Source organism: Eleutherodactylus coqui, chromosome 5 (genome assembly GCF_035609145.1).
Source record: "Eleutherodactylus coqui strain aEleCoq1 chromosome 5, aEleCoq1.hap1, whole genome shotgun sequence".
NCBI lineage: Eukaryota > Metazoa > Chordata > Amphibia > Anura > Eleutherodactylidae > Eleutherodactylus > Eleutherodactylus coqui.
The window spans coordinates 6,919,368-6,937,114 of NC_089841.1; the positions used below are offsets into that span (position 1 = coordinate 6,919,368).

Below are 17,747 nucleotides of genomic sequence, written 5' to 3' on the forward strand. Positions count from 1 at the left end.
TTCGAGTACTTCAGTACTCGGGTGCAAAGATTCGGGGGGCGCCGGGGGGCGGGGGGAGGCGTGACGGAGCGGGGGGTAGCAGCGGGGAACAGGGGGGAGCCCTCTCTCTCTCCTTCTCCCCCCCCCCACTCCCCGCTGCAACCCCCCACTCACCCACGGGGCCCCCCGAATCTTTCCGCCCGAGTACGTAAGTACTCAAAAATCGCGGTACTCGGGCGAAAAAGGGGCGTGGCCGAGTAGGCTCGCTCATCTCTAATTATTTGATTTTGGTGCAAGGGTGATATTTCTCAATCAGTGCAGTTCATGAACTGTTCACTTGCTGCTTTTGTGGTGAAAGTGTATCATGAGTGAACAAATGGCACGATTGGGAATAACCAATGTGGAAATTGCGGAGTCCCACGTGCCATTGATGTGAGAGGTGAATGTCGGCTACGGGGGTGCACAAGGGCTGACCGATACACTACAGTGAAGGAGCTGAACATGAAAATGAACCAGGGGGCTACCAGACATGTCTAAGACATTTCAGCCATCCCTACTATGTATGGGGCTCTGAAGCAGATGGATGTTCATTGCACCTATCCCGCAATTTCAAAATTGTACCACTGCTGATTGGCAAAGGGTTGCCTTCTCCGACGAGTTACGCCTTCTGCTTCATCGAACAGATGAACATTGGTGTGTCACATAAGAAACATCAGAGAACAAATCCCCTGCAACCATTACTGAAGAACAAAGCTGGGGGCTGCAATGTTATGGGACTTTTCTGTGGCATTCTTTGGTCCACTCATCCATGTTGAAGGTGCTCTGAACCCATCTGGTTATGGATCCATCCTAGCAGATTAAGTACACCTATACATGCTGATTGTTTTACCCAGGACAGATGAGATCTTCCAGCAAGACAATGTAACTTGTCACAATGCTTGGAAGAGCATAACCAACACTTCCAAGTACTTCCTTAGCCCTCTAATTCCACTTACTTGAACCCAATTGAACATCTGTGGGATCACCTTGATGATTATGGTTGCTCTATGGATCCTTCCCCACGCACCCTCCAGCAACTATGGGAAACAGTCAGCATGGCTCCAGATACTGGAGACAACCTTCCAGTAACTCCCAGCCCATCTAGCTACTCAAAATAAAGAGAGTCCAACCAGCAGCACCAAAATCCTCCCACTCTGGGTCAGGCTGGATTATGCAGAAGCCAGAAGAAGGAGCTCAAACCAGAAAATCTCCAATTTATAGATCATCCAATAGAAGGGTAAGAGGCAGCATAAGTGGATGAAGTAGAAACAACTTTATTGCCCCATCACCACAGCAACAAGGTTTCAGCCAAAATGGCCTTCTTGAAGATTGAAGAAGGCCATTTTGGCCAAAACGTTGCTGTTGTGGTGATAGGGCAATAAATGTTACGTGTGCTGCTGGGATCTGTAGTTCTAAGCTTTCTAGCAGCACAGCCCTCACAGGGTTAATTGATTGAACTGGCTGGGTGTGGTACTTCCTGTTAGCCAATCTCCTGGGTCTGTGCTCACATATAAACCCTGTGCCTGTTAGTCTCTGGCTGGGTTCCAGAGTGAGCAGTCATGAATCTTTGTCTGAAACTAGTCTTGTACTGTTTGGATGCATCTGCCTTGTTCCCACTCAGATCTGTGTTTGTAAGTAGGTCTGTGTCTCTCTGCTTCCCTATAGATGGTTTGGAAACCTGTAGTCCTGGTCTGCAGCATATGTAGCTCCCCTTCCCATCCCCTTTACAGGTGCGGCCTCCAAATGTCTTATGTCTTGCTCTGTGTGTCAGTTGGTGGATCCCTGATACGGTTCCCTATGTCAGCTTGCGTGGCTCACTGTCCTTCCCCCCGTAATGAGGACACATTGGGTCTCTCTGCTTCCCCAAGACGGTTCGGACACCTGTAGTACTTGTCTATATGCATTCCCTTTACAGGTGCGGCCTCCAAACGTCTTATGTCTCACTCTGTCTGTTGGTGGATCCCTGACATGGTTCCCTATGTCAGCTTGTGTGGCTCACTGTCTATTCCCCCTGGTATGAGGACACAAAGACTTGCTGTGAGTTCCATCTGTGTGCATGTGAGCTCTGGGTGGAGTCTGTCTGGTTTTCACTATATGTTGTAGTCTGCTGTAAGTCAGTGCCTGTAAGCAGGTATCCTGTTATCTGTCCTACGTAGCTTGTGGTATGATCTGTACTCTGTCCTGTTCTTGAGGCACCTTGCTGTGTGATCTGTGCTCTGTCCTGTCCCTGTTGCAGTTGGCTGTGTGCCCTGTGCTGTAATCTGTCCTGTTGCAAGCTTGTTGTGTGATGTGTCTTGCTGGTTCATGTCCGTTTATATTCTGTCAGTTTTGTGTTTAGCTTGCTGTATTGTGATAGACATGATGATTATTTTGTATAAAATGTCTATCGATTTGTATAACGTAAATGTATTTTGCTATTGTAATGACTTTTAGCTCTGAGGAGTTTAAAGGACACACACATAATCTAATCATGGTATTTGCTAGACAATGGATGTGTGATGTAATGTTAGTTAAGTACATAGAAGTTACACAAGAAGCCTCTAAGAGTTAAGGGTCATAGTGTTACATGTATATTTGTGCCCAACACTGAGTGTTGAACTAGCACTTCTTCACCCCTCCCATCCTGAAACTTCTACAACAAAGGAATTGCTTCAGCCTGAGCACATGTTGATAAGACTTGCTTATACACAGATATGACTGGAGCTAGGACAAAAGTCCATGCTACATCAGCACTTGGAAGAGGGTGGGCAGAGAGGTGGGAGATTCTATATGATCCGACAAATGAGAATCTTATATGTTACTGATGTAATCTGTTGCACGCCCATTGAAGGGCGGTTGTCATGTGTTATAATAAAAGGCTTGAGCCTCTATACATTGTAGAGACTCTCCCAGTTTTAGACCAGCATTTGTGTCTGATCTGGTTCGATGATGTGTGCACACGATACAATTCGGAAGCGGCAAAATACCCCGAAGCCTGCTGGAGAAAATCATAATCCAGAACAGTATGACCGGCGATCTGTGTCCTGTCCTGTTGCAGCGTTCTGTGTGAACAATGTCCAGTTCTCCTGGTTAGTGTAGGGTCTAGCAGTATAACCAGCAACCGTGAAGTTGGCCCGCTAGCTTCCACGTTTTGTACAAAATGTCAACTAGTACCTGGTATTTATATTCAGCTTCTCATCTGTTACTGGGGGTTGCATTTTGCCTGCTGTATTTTCTGGCTCTGTGTGTCCTGTTGTTCTGTCCCTGTCATGTGGCACGTGTATGTATTCTGTTCTGGTGCGTGGCTCCTAGGATCAGCTAGGGCCCAGTTCCGAAGACCGCTGGGCCGCCATCTTATTGGGGTGATGTCCCCGCTTCGGTAGGGCCATGTCATTCCACAGGGTCAGTTGCCTGAATTCTGTGTGAATCTGCTGTGTCCCGGTGTGCGCGTGCAGACTATTTGGGTACGATGGTGTGGGCCCTGTGCTTAGTTTTGCCCACACGATCGTAACAATAAAGTTGTTTCTACTTAATACGCTTATGTTGCAAGTTACCCTTCTATTGGATAGCCCATCTAGCTGCTGTCTGTGCGGCACGTAGTGTTTATTTTGGATATTAGCTGGTTGTCATAATCATGGGACTCGACTCTGTATATCTGAAAAAAAACACATATATTTGTATGCGAGTGAGCAGAAACATGATGGAATGTATTTCATTAAAAAATAGCAGTATGAACCAGAGAGTATACCCTTAATAGTCCACAGATAAAAGTGTGAGTTTTATGGTCAATAAGTTATCCCCACTTATCTTGGACCCGGTGTCGTCTCAACAGCATTATGGGTCCGGGCAAAGCAGTGCACTCGGGCCCCTACGACAACTACTTACAGGAATAAAAATGTAAATGAAATGTGATGTTTCGTTTCTGCTGAAAGGTTATTCACCTGGAAATATATATTATACAAGCTGATATACCCGGCCTCGTCTGAGTTAATTTGATACAGGTGTTTACGTGTTGTTTGCACGAAAAATTTTACGAAGTCAAGGTTACTTTAGAGGAACCGAGGAATAAAATATGTATATACATAGAGGAGCATTAGATTCTTCTCAGGTTTCATGTATGGATGTCCCTCTGCAGAATGGGCCGCCCCTCCCACCCTCCTTATTTAGCACCTAAAGAATGTGCTCGCCAAATGTCATGCTTGTAAAACACCAAGAAGTTACATTACATAGGAGTGTTCTTATTTTTGCACTTAGCATTGAATAATCGAGTTGTGAACCCTTTACTTTTTCTATTTAGGACCTAAAGAATGGTTATGCCAAATTTCATGTTTGCACAACACCGGGAAGTTAAAGAATTAGATTAGGTACATTACACAGGGGTGCCAATACTTTTGCACTAAGCATTGAATTTTCAAGTTGTGACCTTTTTACTTTTGCTATTTAAGACATAAAGAATGTCCCTGCCAATTTTCATGTTTGTACGACATCGGGAAGCTAGAGAATTAGATTTGGTACATTATACAGGTGTGCTAATACTTTTGCATTTAGCATTGGATTTTCGAGTTGTAACCCCTTTACTTATTTTAGGACCTAAAGAATGATCATCTCAAATTTCATGTTTGTATGACATCGGGAAGTTAGAGAATTAGTGGCGAGTCTGTAAAGCAGTCAGTGAGGGCTTTCACCTATATATATATATATATATATGAATTTGAGCCAATGAGACCATTACCCATTCCTAGTGATGAGACCAAAGGGTATAAGACCCCATGTAATCTGTGATAAAGTGCGCAGTTATGTCCCCGTGTGAGGAACTATAGCAGACCTTCGTGTGTGGTGTCTCTTCTTTACCGCCGACAGCGGGGCATTGGGGTGGGCCTGATTGGTGCGGTACGCAAAATTTCCCTGACACCTGCACTTGGTGCCCTCACTATCTCTGGACATTTTGTCCCCACTCTCCCTACACCTGGTGCCCTCACTATCTCTGGACATGTTGTCCAGACTCTACTTGGACCTAGTGCCCCCATTATCCCTGCACTTGGTGCCCTCACTATCTCTGGACATGTTGTCCAGACTCTACTTGTACCTAGTGCCCCCATTGTCCCTGCACTTGCTGCCCCCACTATCTCTGGACATGTTGTCCCCACTATCCCTGCAACTGGTGCCCCATTATCCCTGCACTTTGTGCCCCACTATCTCTGGGCATGTTGTCCCCACTCTCCCTGCACTTGGTGACCCCACTTTCTTTGAACATGTTGTCCCCACTTTCCATATTCAGTCTGCTTCTCATTTTCCACGCAGGTTTTGTGCGGATATTCCGCAGTATGTGGAAGGAGATTTAAAAAATGTCACTCATGTTGTTGCTACTATAAATGCTTCAGATTTTCCATGCGGATAAAAATCTACCGCACATCCGCCCGTGTGGACAAACGCGGAGGCAACTAAACACTCTGAGAACCAAGAAAATATAAAGGAATAAGGCAAAAACAATAATAGAAGACTAATCTCCTTTATTAGACACCATTCATCATAATATGTATCACACAAAGGGAAGCAGAACGAGGCAGTTACAGACATGATGCTATACAAGTGCCATAATGCAATGACATCCCTTGGGGGTTGAGCCAAGTAATATATAGAGTTTAACCCCTTAAGGACCAAGTGCAGTAAATATACGATGCTTTAATCCCCGCCGATAACAGATGTACGGCGCAGGATTAAAGTCTCTGCTCCTGCAATCAAGCAGGAGGTCTTAAATGACATAATGGGGTACAAAGATAGTAAAAAAATAATTACAAAAATAAGTGTAAGAAAATTACGGATTAAGGTCCTATTCAGACGACCGTATATCGTCAGGGTGCTCATGCCCGACCAATATATGGTGTCCCTCTCTGCAGGGGGAGGTGGCTGAAAGAGGCGGGAGCAGTGCACTGAGCTCCCACCCCCTCTCCACTATTTGGAATGGGAGGGTGCGAAGCTAAGTTTTGGCCCTTAGCTCCGCCCCATCCCCTCCCATTGAAAATCTTGCCGAGTGGTGGAGAGGAGGCGGGAGCTCAGTGCACTGCTCCTGGCTCTTCCAGCCTCTTCCCTCTGCAGAGAGGGACACCGTATATGGGCCGGGCGTGAAAATTCGTCCGATATACGGTCGTCTGAATAAGTACTAAAATAGCATGACTTTTTTTATGCTGAAAAAGCCCCCATCAGCTTCTACTCGAGTGAGCTAGGTAAAAAAAAAAAAAAAAACCACAATACCCACCTCGCACTGGCAGCCACGATGGTCTCCCCGGCGGTGCGGCAAGCTGCTCTGTAATTCTCCCCGCTGTCTGCTCTCTCTGCTAAACAGGCTTTGAATTTCCCTGCCGTCAACAAGTAAGCACTGTGATTGGATCAAGCACCAGCCAATCACAGACGGCGCTTGATTATTTACAGGCATTCAGTAAATGACATCACTGAATGGCTGTGATTGGTTCATCCCATGGGGGACACAGACACGGGATGGAAGGGGAGTATTGCGTTTTGTTTTTTTACCTAGTCTAGCAAGGCTTATACTCGAGGCACCTCAGTTTCCTAGTTTTTTTTTTAGGCAAAATTCGGCTTATAGTCGGGTCGGCTAATACTCAAGTATGTACGGTACATAAGAGAGAAAATGACCCAAAGCCGACGACAACCAAAACCATCGCTGTTTGCGCCCTGTAATCCAAAACTACACATATTATATATGAAAACGTCTGAAAAAAATTAAGGGAAGCCGTTCCTGTTTTTTATTTTAGTGCAAATTTACTAATTAAAAAAAAAAAACTATAAACGTTAAAATGTTTTTTACCTTATTATCCCCAATAAAACAAAAAAAAATATTAAAAAATAGCCCTATTTGCCATAAAAAAAAAAATTATAATTTTGGTATCTGAAGGAAAAAAATAGGGCAGTAAAACTACCACATGGTAAAATCCCTAAAGTGTTTTGTCCTTAAAGGGGTTGTCCCGCGCCGAAACGGGGTTTTTTTTTTTTTCAACCCCCCCCCCGTTCGGTGCGAGACAACCCCGATGCAGGGGTTAAAAAAGAACACCGCACAGCGCTTACCTGAATCCCCGTGCTCCGGTGACTTCTTACTTACCTGCTGAAGATGGCCGCCGGGATCTTCTCCCTCGGTGGACCGCAGGGCTTCTGTGCGGTCCATTGCCGATTCCAGCCTCCTGATTGGCTGGAATCGGCACGTGACGGGACGGAGCTACACGGAGCCGGCATCCTGCACGAGCGGCTCCATTGAGAAAAGAAGAAGACCCGGACTGCGCAAGCGCGTCTAATTTGGCCATTAGACGCCGAAAATTAGACGGGCTCCATGGAAACGAGGACGCTAGCAACGGAGCAGGTAAGTGAAAAACTTCTTATAACTTCTGTATGGCTCATAATTAATGCACAATGTACATTACAAAGTGCATTAATATGGCCATACAGAAGTGTATAGATCCACTTGCTGCCGCGGGACAACCCCTTTAAGGTACAAAGCAGCCTGGCCCTTAAGGGGTTAACATGGAAACCACCAAGCAATGTATATATTCAATATCCACTGGTATTTCTGGCTACATATAAATCAATGCACATACAAGATCCTATAATATCAGAAAGTGCCCCGAAATATAAAACTAGATACTAACAATGTTTACCATAGCAACACAAGTACCGCCTCCTGATGAAGGCCGGGACGCTTCTTTTCTCTATATGCACGGTTGTTACGGTAGATGACTATAATGAACCAGGGTGAGTTGGGCTAATAAACCTCGTTAGTATCTAACATATAGCACTATGACACCTTGTATATGAAATGGCTTACGATAGCCAGCAATACTTGTGGGTATTAGATAGTATCCTGACCGCAGCGTATGGACCATTTATTTGATTTTTCACTAATATTCCATTATATTTCCTGGCACTTTCTGATATTACGGGATCTTGTAAGTGAAGTGATTTATATGTAGCCAGAAATACCTGTTTATATTGGATATATATATTCTTTGGGCGGTTTCCATGTTAAACTATATATATTATTGGCTCGACCCCTAGAGATGATATGACACTATAGGACTTGTATAGTATTTCGTATGTCTGTAACTTCCTCGTACGGCTTCCATTTTCAAGGTGAGATGGGGGGTATGGATTATTTTGGAGGTTTTTATGGGTAACTGAATGCGCTGTATAGGCAATTATAGAGCAGCAATTGGAGTAGCGACACAGGGGCAGAACTACAAGAACTGCACAAAGTGTGTTACAATACAACACGCGGGGCTGGAGGGTCAGTAGAACAAAGCCGATCTTCCCAGAATTAGAATCCTTTGTAGTGATCGGTTGCCATCAGTTAGCGCAGGCTCAGGTTTCACACCCTGGACTTGATCAGGCACCGTAGCCAGCACCAACGGCGCAGTATATACTGACTACAAGCACCAAACATCGTCCCTCCTCCCACTGTGGTGCAGTAACACATAAAGGGCATCCGGAAGGCTTCACATCCAAGCACTTTCTTACGAGCTATGTCGTGTTCTTGTGTTTCCCACCATTCTGCACTCACTACTTCTAATGACAAAGTGACAACAGAATGGCGGAAATCTTCGTAAAGTTTTTAAAAATGAAAAACGCCCATTTTATGGTGACATAAGTATTCACACCCCAGTACTCAGTAGAAGGGATTTCAGCCTCTAGTCTTCTTGGGGATGATGCCACAAGGTTTACACACCTGGACTTGAAGATTTTTTTCCTTATATCAGGTTGGATTGGGGCCATCTGTGGACGGCCAATTTCAGGTGGCTGCAGAGATGTTTCATTGGGTTCAGGGCTCTGGCTGGGCCATTTAATAACATTCACAGAGTTGTCCCCACTCCTATGCTATGTTGTCTTGGCTGTGGTCTTTGGGTCATTGTCTTGTTGGAAGGTGACCCTTCTGCTCAGTCTGAGGTCCCTTGCACTAAGGATCAGATTTTCATTCTCTGTACTTTGCCCCATTCAGCCAACAACCCTGACTGATCTCCTTATCCCACAGCATGATGCTCCACCACCAGGCTTCACTGTAGGGATGGTATTGGGCAGGTGATGAGTGGCGCCTGGTTTCCTTACACCCTGACTGGTCTCCTCTCCCCCAGCATGATGATGCCACCACCAGGCTTCACTGTAGGGTTGATATTTTGTTTCTCTCAGTCTGAGGGTCCTGAAGGGTCTTTTTAGTAAACTCCAGGGGGCTTTCATGTGTCTTACTGAAGAAAGGATTCTTTCTGGCCACTCTGCCATAAAGCCCAGACTGGTGGAGGCTGCAGTGATGGTTGACCTTTTGGAAGTTCCTCCCATCTCCACACAGAATCTTTTGAGCTCAGCCAGAGTGACCATTGGGTTCTTGGACACTTTTCTTGCCAAAGTACTTCTCCTTAGTTTGGTGGGCCATCTCTAGTAAGAGTCCTGGTTGTTCTTCCATGTAAGTATTATGGGGGCCGCTGGGCACATACTGGACAAGGAAATATTTTTATGTGAAATTTCTTTATTTTTAATACAATTATAGCTGACATTTGGTGAAAGTATTTCCACCTGCTTAACATGAATACGTCTTCTCACCTGTGTGACTTCTCTCATGTCTAACAAGAGTTGATTTAGCTGAAAAACATCTCCCACATTGGCAACATGAATACGGCTTCACCCCTGTGTGACTTCTCTTATGTATATCAAGATTTGATTTCTGGGTAAAACATTTCCCACATTCTGAACATAAATACGGCTTCTCTCCTATGTGACTTCTCTCATGTATAACAAGAATGGATTTCCGATTAAAACATTTCTCACATTCTGAACATGAATAGGGCTTCTCTCCTGTGTGACTTCTCTGATGTCTAACAAGACTTGATTTCACATTAAAACATTTCCCACATTCTGAACATGAATATGGCTTCTCTTCTATGTGACTTTTCTCATGTATAAGAAGATGCGATTTTTGATTAAAACGTTTCTCACATTCTGAACATGAATACGGCTTTTCTCCTGTGTGACTTCTCTCATGTCTATCAAGATGTGATTTCTTGATAAAACATTTCCCACATTCTGAACATAAATACGGCTTCTCTCCTGTGTGAATTTTCTGATGTAAAACAAAATGTGATTTTTGAGTAAAACATTTCCCACATTCTGTACATGGATACAGTTTCTCCCCTGTGTAGACTCGTTGATGTTGAACATCGTTTCTGTGACTTTTATTCCCTTTGCCAGTCTGTAGTGAATTATAGGACAGAACCTCTTTAAGAGGATCGAAAAACAGATCTTTGCAGTGAAGAGCTGAGGGTATATCTGGGATATTGACACGCTCTTCATATGCATCCTGTAAGATACCACCATCATTGGAAGATATCGCATGTCCCTCTTGGCTCCTGGTCCAGTCATCTGCCAAAAATAAAAGTGATTTTATTATTTTTGAATAGATTAACTTTAAAAATTATGTTGCTGTTCTATAACATTTCTATATAAAAGTTTCTATACAAAATGTAAGGCATGGAGCAAAGCTCAATTATTAACTAAGACAGTGGTGGTAGCACCGATCATGATCTATCAGTGAACGTTAGGTAAGATTCGGTGGAGCATGATGTCAGGACACCAGACTGTTGACTTGCAGTTTTCCACTTCTATGGTGAAGCCGACATCTTCACAGGTTCAAATGTCAATGTATTTCTCACCACTTTCTGGTAAATGCCCAAAGGAGAATCATAGAGACCTATGAGTTAGTGCTATTAGGTGGTTTCCATCTCATACAGCCTCTGAAGCACAGAGGTAGTGAGCAGTAAGGTCATGTACCTATCAATTTCCAGGTTGGCAATTCTAAAAGCAGAGGTCTGTACTCCGAGGCTGCTTCCAGTAAAGTATCCTCATAAGCCAAAAGATTGCTCTGGTCTGTTAACAGACACTTTAAAGCAAGTTCAGGGTGTCTAGTATAAAAGTATTCTATTTTTCGGAGTAAAAGACCCCTACAGGTTTAGGCAAAAGAAAATCGAATAAAAACATTTCATACTAATTAAACCTTCCCTGGTGGGTTTAAGAAATGGAGGGTTTAATTTCAAGTAAACTTGGATAGCTGTAGTGGCCTTTAATAGTAATCATGCCCCTTCTCAGTGGCCTCTACAGTAATCATGCCCCCCTCAGTGCCCCCAGTAGTAATAATGCCCCCAGTACCCCCCGGTGAGGCAGTAACCCCACCAAGAAGTATTTTACCTTCCTTGCTTAACTCTGGTCTGGGCACCACTGAGTATCACAGGCTCTGATCCTTCTTCCTGGCATTACTGTACTTCACAGGCGTACCGCTATGGGTTGCAGAATTGTGACCTGGCTCCACAGCGAACGGGGGTACGCGGGTCCCCACCATATGCTGTTCAAACGCCACCGCCTGCAGGCTGGCTGTGGGTGGCACCCAGGGAGGGGTGGGAATGTGTATCATCAATTTAGCAATGTACCTGCATTAAAAATGTTTTTGTTTTATCACTGAAGTGGCTTTCACTAGGCGTCTCCCTTTCAGCACCTTTGCAATCCACTGCTGGTCGTTCAGTATTTGCATTCTCCAGCAATAGAGACATGGGAACATTGCTAGTTACTACATGCGACAGAGTGGCGGACACGGAGATTGATCAGCAATATGCAAGTACTGGCAGAATGACTTAGGGGAGGGGTGCTAAGTCAAAGTGGATTGGAAACAGCAGGAAAACAGGAAAAACGGAACTAATAGTGCACAAACTAAATTCAATAAGCAGCCAATGAATGTCTGGGCTGCTTCTGAAAACTCAGATGCATTTTAGATGGTTCTAACTAAATCATTACAACAGCAAAAGGGCTCTTGGAACTTTGGTCTACAAACTGGGGTGCTGCTAGTGGTTTTGCTTCTGGTATTCTTGGGTATACTGAACACTTTGTCAACTTATTTTTGGAAACTTGCAGGCTTACACTCAGCCACATGGGCATGGATGGTAGTGGGAGCGTCAAACTCCTCAGTCCAATTATAGCGCTGTCTTACTTGGTATGATTTCTAGGCATGAACACAAGTTCATCAGAGTCTGCTGTAAAGAAATATAGGGATACAGCAGGAACAGTGTCAGGTACGTAGTCAGACGAAGCTGCTGGTCATACATGGAACAGCAGTCCAAGCAAGTCAGCAGGAAGATATGTAGTCAGTGAGAAGCCGGAGGTCATACATGGAGCAGTAGGTACAAGCATGTCAGCAGGCAGGTACATAGTCAGTGAGAAGCTAGAGGTCGTACACAGAGCAGCAATCACAGCAAGTCAGCAGGCAGGTATGTAGTCAATGAGAAGACAGGAGGTCATACACAGAGCAGTAGGTACAAGCATATCAACAGGCAGGTACATAGTCAGTGGGAAGCCGGAGGTCATACATGGAGCAGCAGTCACAGCAAGTCAGCAGGCAGGTACGTAGTCAGTGAGAAGCTGGAGGTCATACACAGAACAGCAGTCACAGCAAGTCAGCAGGCAGGTACATAGTCAGTGGGAAGCCGGAGGTCATACACGGAGCATCAGTCACAGCAAGTTAGCAGGCAGGTACAAAGTCAGTGGGAAGCCGGAGGCCATACATGGAGCAGCAGTCACAGCAAGTCAGCAAGCAGGTACGCAGTCAGTGAGAAGCTAGAGGTCGTACACAGAGCAGCAAGTACAAGCAAGTCAGCAGGCAGGTACATAGTCAGTGAGAAGCTGGAAGTCATACATGGAGCAGCAATCACAACCAGGCAGCCAGTAAGTAGGAGTGGGAGCTTGACTAAAGGCTCAATAATCATGCAAGGGAGGCATGCCAAAACCAGGTTTAAATAGCCAGACTAATTTTAAAAAAATGTTGAGCCTCCTGAGGAACAGAAGCTGAAGCAAAGAACCAGGAACAATGTTCATCAGGGAAGCTGTTAACAGGAGGAATAGCTCACGGCAAAGAGTTCTCACCTGGGACACAGGAACTCAAGGGTTTGAGTCCTGACAGTAGTCCCCCTCTTTCAAGATTGCCTCTGGACATCCCAGGGCCCAGCTTACCAGGGGTGCATTTGATGAAAAGCCCTGGTAAGAACAGGAGCGTGAACATTGCAGGCTTGTCTCCCAAGAATTCTCTACTGGCCCATACCCCTTCAAAGAGAATTAAATACTGCAGTCTCATTTTGACACGACATAGGACTATGCATTAACGCTGCTATTACAAGTGGCAGTGGGATCTCCAGAGCTCTCCTTCTAAGGCTCCGACCATAAACCTCACAGCCAATGGACTATCATTTAATTACTCGGGCACACCTGAGGCGCTGTGAGCATACCTGCCTGATATGTATATGCTGAACTGGTCTTATAATTTTGAAAACAGTATTCGGTATACTTATGCTGGTAAATAATAATAAAATAGTTCAAACATAAATCCTGCTATTGGCCTCTGAACATCCTCGAGTCCAGGATTCTCTCTACAACATATTCTTCCTCCCCTTGGACTTTTACCGATGGAGGGGGTGGGGGTTGCGTTCTTTCCGAAAAAGGATTTTCTTTAAACAATTTTAGCAGGGTGACAAAATGCTCAGAAGCTTTAAATGGAAAGCTACTTGGCCAAACTTTGCAGAAATTGGAAATGGTCCAATAAATTTTTGATCCGTTTTGGAGAGGGCACGTGAATCTTCAAATTCTTAAGGGACAGCCAAACCTTATCACCCACCTGGAAGGCGGGGAAACCTGACAGTCTATCTGCTGCCCTTTTATAATTCTCCTGAGCTTCTTGCACTATTGTTACAAGTTTTTCCAAGCCTCTTATAACATAGTTAACCTGTGATAGACAGTGGTCAAGGGAGTATTCAAGGGAAAGTCAGGAATGAGCACTGGGTGAAAGCCACAGTTAGCAAAGAATGGACTCAGAGTGGTAGAACGGTGTTCGGTGTTATTATTAGCAAACTTCGCAGTAGGCAAGTAATCCACCCAATCATCCTGGAAGTGTGAAATAAAACAGCAGAGATATTGTTCCAGGGTTTGGTTAGTTATTTATGTCTGGCCATTGGATTGTGGATGGAAAGCAGAAGATAGGTGGATTGAAATCCATAAGGCTGTACAGCAACTTTTCCAGGGGACAACCCTTAAATCACAGTTGACATGAATTGTGAGTCAAAAGCCAAGGAATTCCTAAAATGACAGGAAAATTTAGGGGAGGCAATAAGATGGAGGCTACTTATTTCACGACGACCAGGTTCAATATCGATTTAACGATTTTAAGTTAAATGGTCTCACAGGCTCAGAAGACAAGGAACCATCCACTGTTTCTATATCGACTGGGATGGATTTGGTTCTACTTGGGATGATGTTGTCAAGGGCATATCTCAAATGCATGAAATTCCCTCCTGCTCCAGAATCCAAGATGGCAGTACATTGTGATTTACGACCCCCAGCACCAATCTGTATGGGGAAGACAAAATGAAATGGTGAGGTAGGCACCTCTATCTTCTCTTGCGTAAAAGAGGTTATGGCCTGACATACTTAATGTCAGTTTGGAAGTCTCCAGATTGTTTCCCATCTTGGCATTGGTGAAGGAGATGGTGCTTAGGGACCAATTAGGACAATAACGAGCAAAATGTCCCAGATTCCCGCAATAAAGACAGAGACCCTCTGCCCAACACCACTTCTTCTCTGCTGTGGATAAAGGTCCATGAATAACATCAACCTGCATAGGTTCAGATATAGGTTCTGGTCTTTGCTGGACACTGTCTCTCCTTCCTTCACTTAATGAGTCTTTGAACAATATGGATACATAATAAAATAAAGTTCTCCAAATTGTCTGGAGTCTCAATTCTAGCAAGCTCCTCCTTAAATATCCAATAATCCTCATCAAAACTGGCTTTTAGGAGCGGTTGTGTTCCATGTGGTATCGGTTACACAACTGGAGTGGTTAGGGTCATCGAATACCTGATCTATAGTAGTAATGAAGTTGTCGAGATCATTGAGGAGGTTACTACCTTGGTTCTGACCCGTTGGCGCGAGTACCAACGGATTGTCAAGTTAGAGAAATGTATATTCGGTACCAAACAAGTATCTTTGCTGGGCTATGTGATTTCACCCACGGAGATTCAGATGCAGTCTGATGAAGTAGCTGTGCACTGTGAATTATTACTGTTTGCACTCAGCGTGGTATTGCCCGCAGAGGGTCTACAATATGTGGAAATTACAATAACTTTCTCTGGTTCCTCAAACAATTCTAGACAAAAGAATGACATATGACAAATGATAAAAGAGTGTAAATCTCAAGTTATACTTTTTGGTGTTAATGTATTGCATACACTGCGGTATAATAGGCACATCCCTCTGCCAATTGGTAGGATATAGTCTATATACATGCCACACCAGAGAACACATTCAGCCAAGGGGTTTACAACAGAGAACATGACCATTTCCTCCCACCCACAATAGATCAGCAAGTGAAGGGGAGTATTTGGCCCCCATTAATACTCTCTGTATTTGCACGTAGCGCTGATATAATGCTACCTGTTTCATTCTCTTTCAGACCATACAGAGTAAAAAGTCATCATAAATCAGACCGAGAGGTTTCACTTTTACAATACATTTGACCACTTTTCTCAACATCAGATTATATGCATTTAAATGGTTGTGGGTCCTAGGGGTTTCTCATGTAAGAAATAAAGACGCACATCTCAACAAAAACACCTCAGCAATCACAATGTGCAGGTGTCCATGTTCTGGATTCTGTTATCTGGGGTCTATGTCTCCATGTTGTAGATTCTGTTATCTGGGGTCTATGTCCCCATGTTGTAGATTCTGTTATCTGGGGTCTATGTCCCCATGTTGTAGATTCTGTTATCTGGGGTCTATGTCCCCATGTTGTAGATTCTGTTATCTGGGGTCTATGTCCCCATGTAGATTCTGTTATCCGGGTCTATGTCTCCATGTTGTATATTCTGTTATCCGGGTCTATGTCTCCATGTTGTATATTCTGTTATCCGGGTCTATGTCTCCATGTTGTATATTCTGTTATCCGGGTCTATGTCTCCATGTTGTATATTCTGTTATCCGGGTCTATGTCTCCATGTTGTAGATTCTGTTATCCGGGTCTATGTCTCCATGTTGTATATTCTGTTATCCGGGTCTATGTCTCCATGTTGTATATTCTGTTACCCGGGTCTATGTCCCCATGTTGTATATTCTGTTATCCGGGTCCATGTCCCCATGTTGTAGATTCTGTTATCAGGGTCTATGTCTCCATGTTGTAGATTCTGTTATCTGGGGTCTATGTCCCCATGTTGTAGATTCTGTTACCCGGGTCTATGTCCCCATGTTGTAGATTCTGTTACCCGGGTCTATGTCCCCATGTTGTAGATTCTGTTACCCAGGTCTATGTCCCCATGTGGTAGATTCTGTTACCCGGGTTTATGTCCCCATGTGGTAGATTCTGTTATCTGGGGTCTATGTCCCCATGTTGTAGATTCTGTTACCCGGGTCTATGTCCCCATGTTGTAGATTCTGTTACCCGGGTCTATGTCCCCATGTTGTAGATTCTGTTACCCGGGTCTATGTCCCCATGTTGTAGATTCTGTTACCCGGGTCTATGTCCCCATGTTGTAGATTCTGTTACCCGGGTTTATGTCCCCATGTGGTAGATTCTGTTACCCGGGTCTATGTCCCCATGTAGATTCTGTTATCCGGGTCTATGTCTCCATGTTGTATATTCTGTTATCCAGGTCTATGTCTCCATGTTGTATATTCTGTTATCCGGGTCTATGTCTCCATGTTGTATATTCTGTTATCCGGGTCTATGTCTCCATGTTGTATATTCTGTTACCCGGGTCTATGTCCCCATGTTGTAGATTCTGTTATCTGGGGTCTATGTCCCCATGTTGTAGATTCTGTTATCTGGGGTCTATGTCCCCATGTTCTAGATTCTGTTATCTGGGGTCTATGTCCCCATGTTGTAGATTCTGTTATCTGGGGTCTATGTCTCCATGTTGTAGATTCTGTTATCCGGGCCTATGTCTCCATGTTGTATATTCTGTTATCCGGGTCTATGTCTCCATGTTGTATATTCTGTTACCCGGGTCTATGTCCCCATGTTGTAGATTCTGTTATCTGGGGTCTATGTCCCCATGTTGTAGATTCTGTTATCTGGGGTCTATGTCCCCATGTTGTAGATTCTGTTACCCGGGTCTATGTCCCCATGTTGTAGATTCTGTTACCCGGGTCTATGTCCCCATGTTGTAGATTCTGTTACCCGGGTCTATGTCCCCATGTTGTAGATTCTGTTACCCAGGTCTATGTCCCCATGTGGTAGATTCTGTTACCCGGGTTTATGTCCCCATGTGGTAGATTCTGTTATCTGGGGTCTATGTCCCCATGTTGTAGATTCTGTTACCCGGGTCTATGTCCCCATGTTGTAGATTCTGTTACCCGGGTCTATGTCCCCATGTTGTAGATTCTGTTACCCGGGTCTATGTCCCCATGTTGTAGATTCTGTTACCCGGGTCTATGTCCCCATGTTGTAGATTCTGTTACCCGGGTCTATGTCCCCATGTTGTAGATTCTGTTACCCGGGTTTATGTCCCCATGTGGTAGATTCTGTTACCCGGGTCTATGTCCCCATGTAGATTCTGTTATCCGGGTCTATGTCTCCATGTTGTATATTCTGTTATCCAGGTCTATGTCTCCATGTTGTATATTCTGTTATCCGGGTCTATGTCTCCATGTTGTATATTCTGTTATCCGGGTCTATGTCT

The 17,747-nt window shown here is 44.4% G+C and overlaps 1 protein-coding gene across 1 annotated transcript in view; it reads right to left on the reverse strand.

Annotated features, from left to right (window-relative positions):
* Positions 1-17,747, reverse strand: part of LOC136627299 (zinc finger protein 271-like) — a 57,707-nt gene that overhangs the window by 23,529 nt on the left and 16,431 nt on the right. The window contains exons 6-7 of the mRNA XM_066602289.1: positions 12,952-13,128; positions 9,592-10,407 (exon numbers count right to left, since the gene is read on the reverse strand). Coding sequence (XP_066458386.1) covers positions 9,592-10,407; positions 12,952-13,128 — 993 coding nt within the window. The remainder of the gene's footprint in view (positions 1-9,591; positions 10,408-12,951; positions 13,129-17,747) is intronic.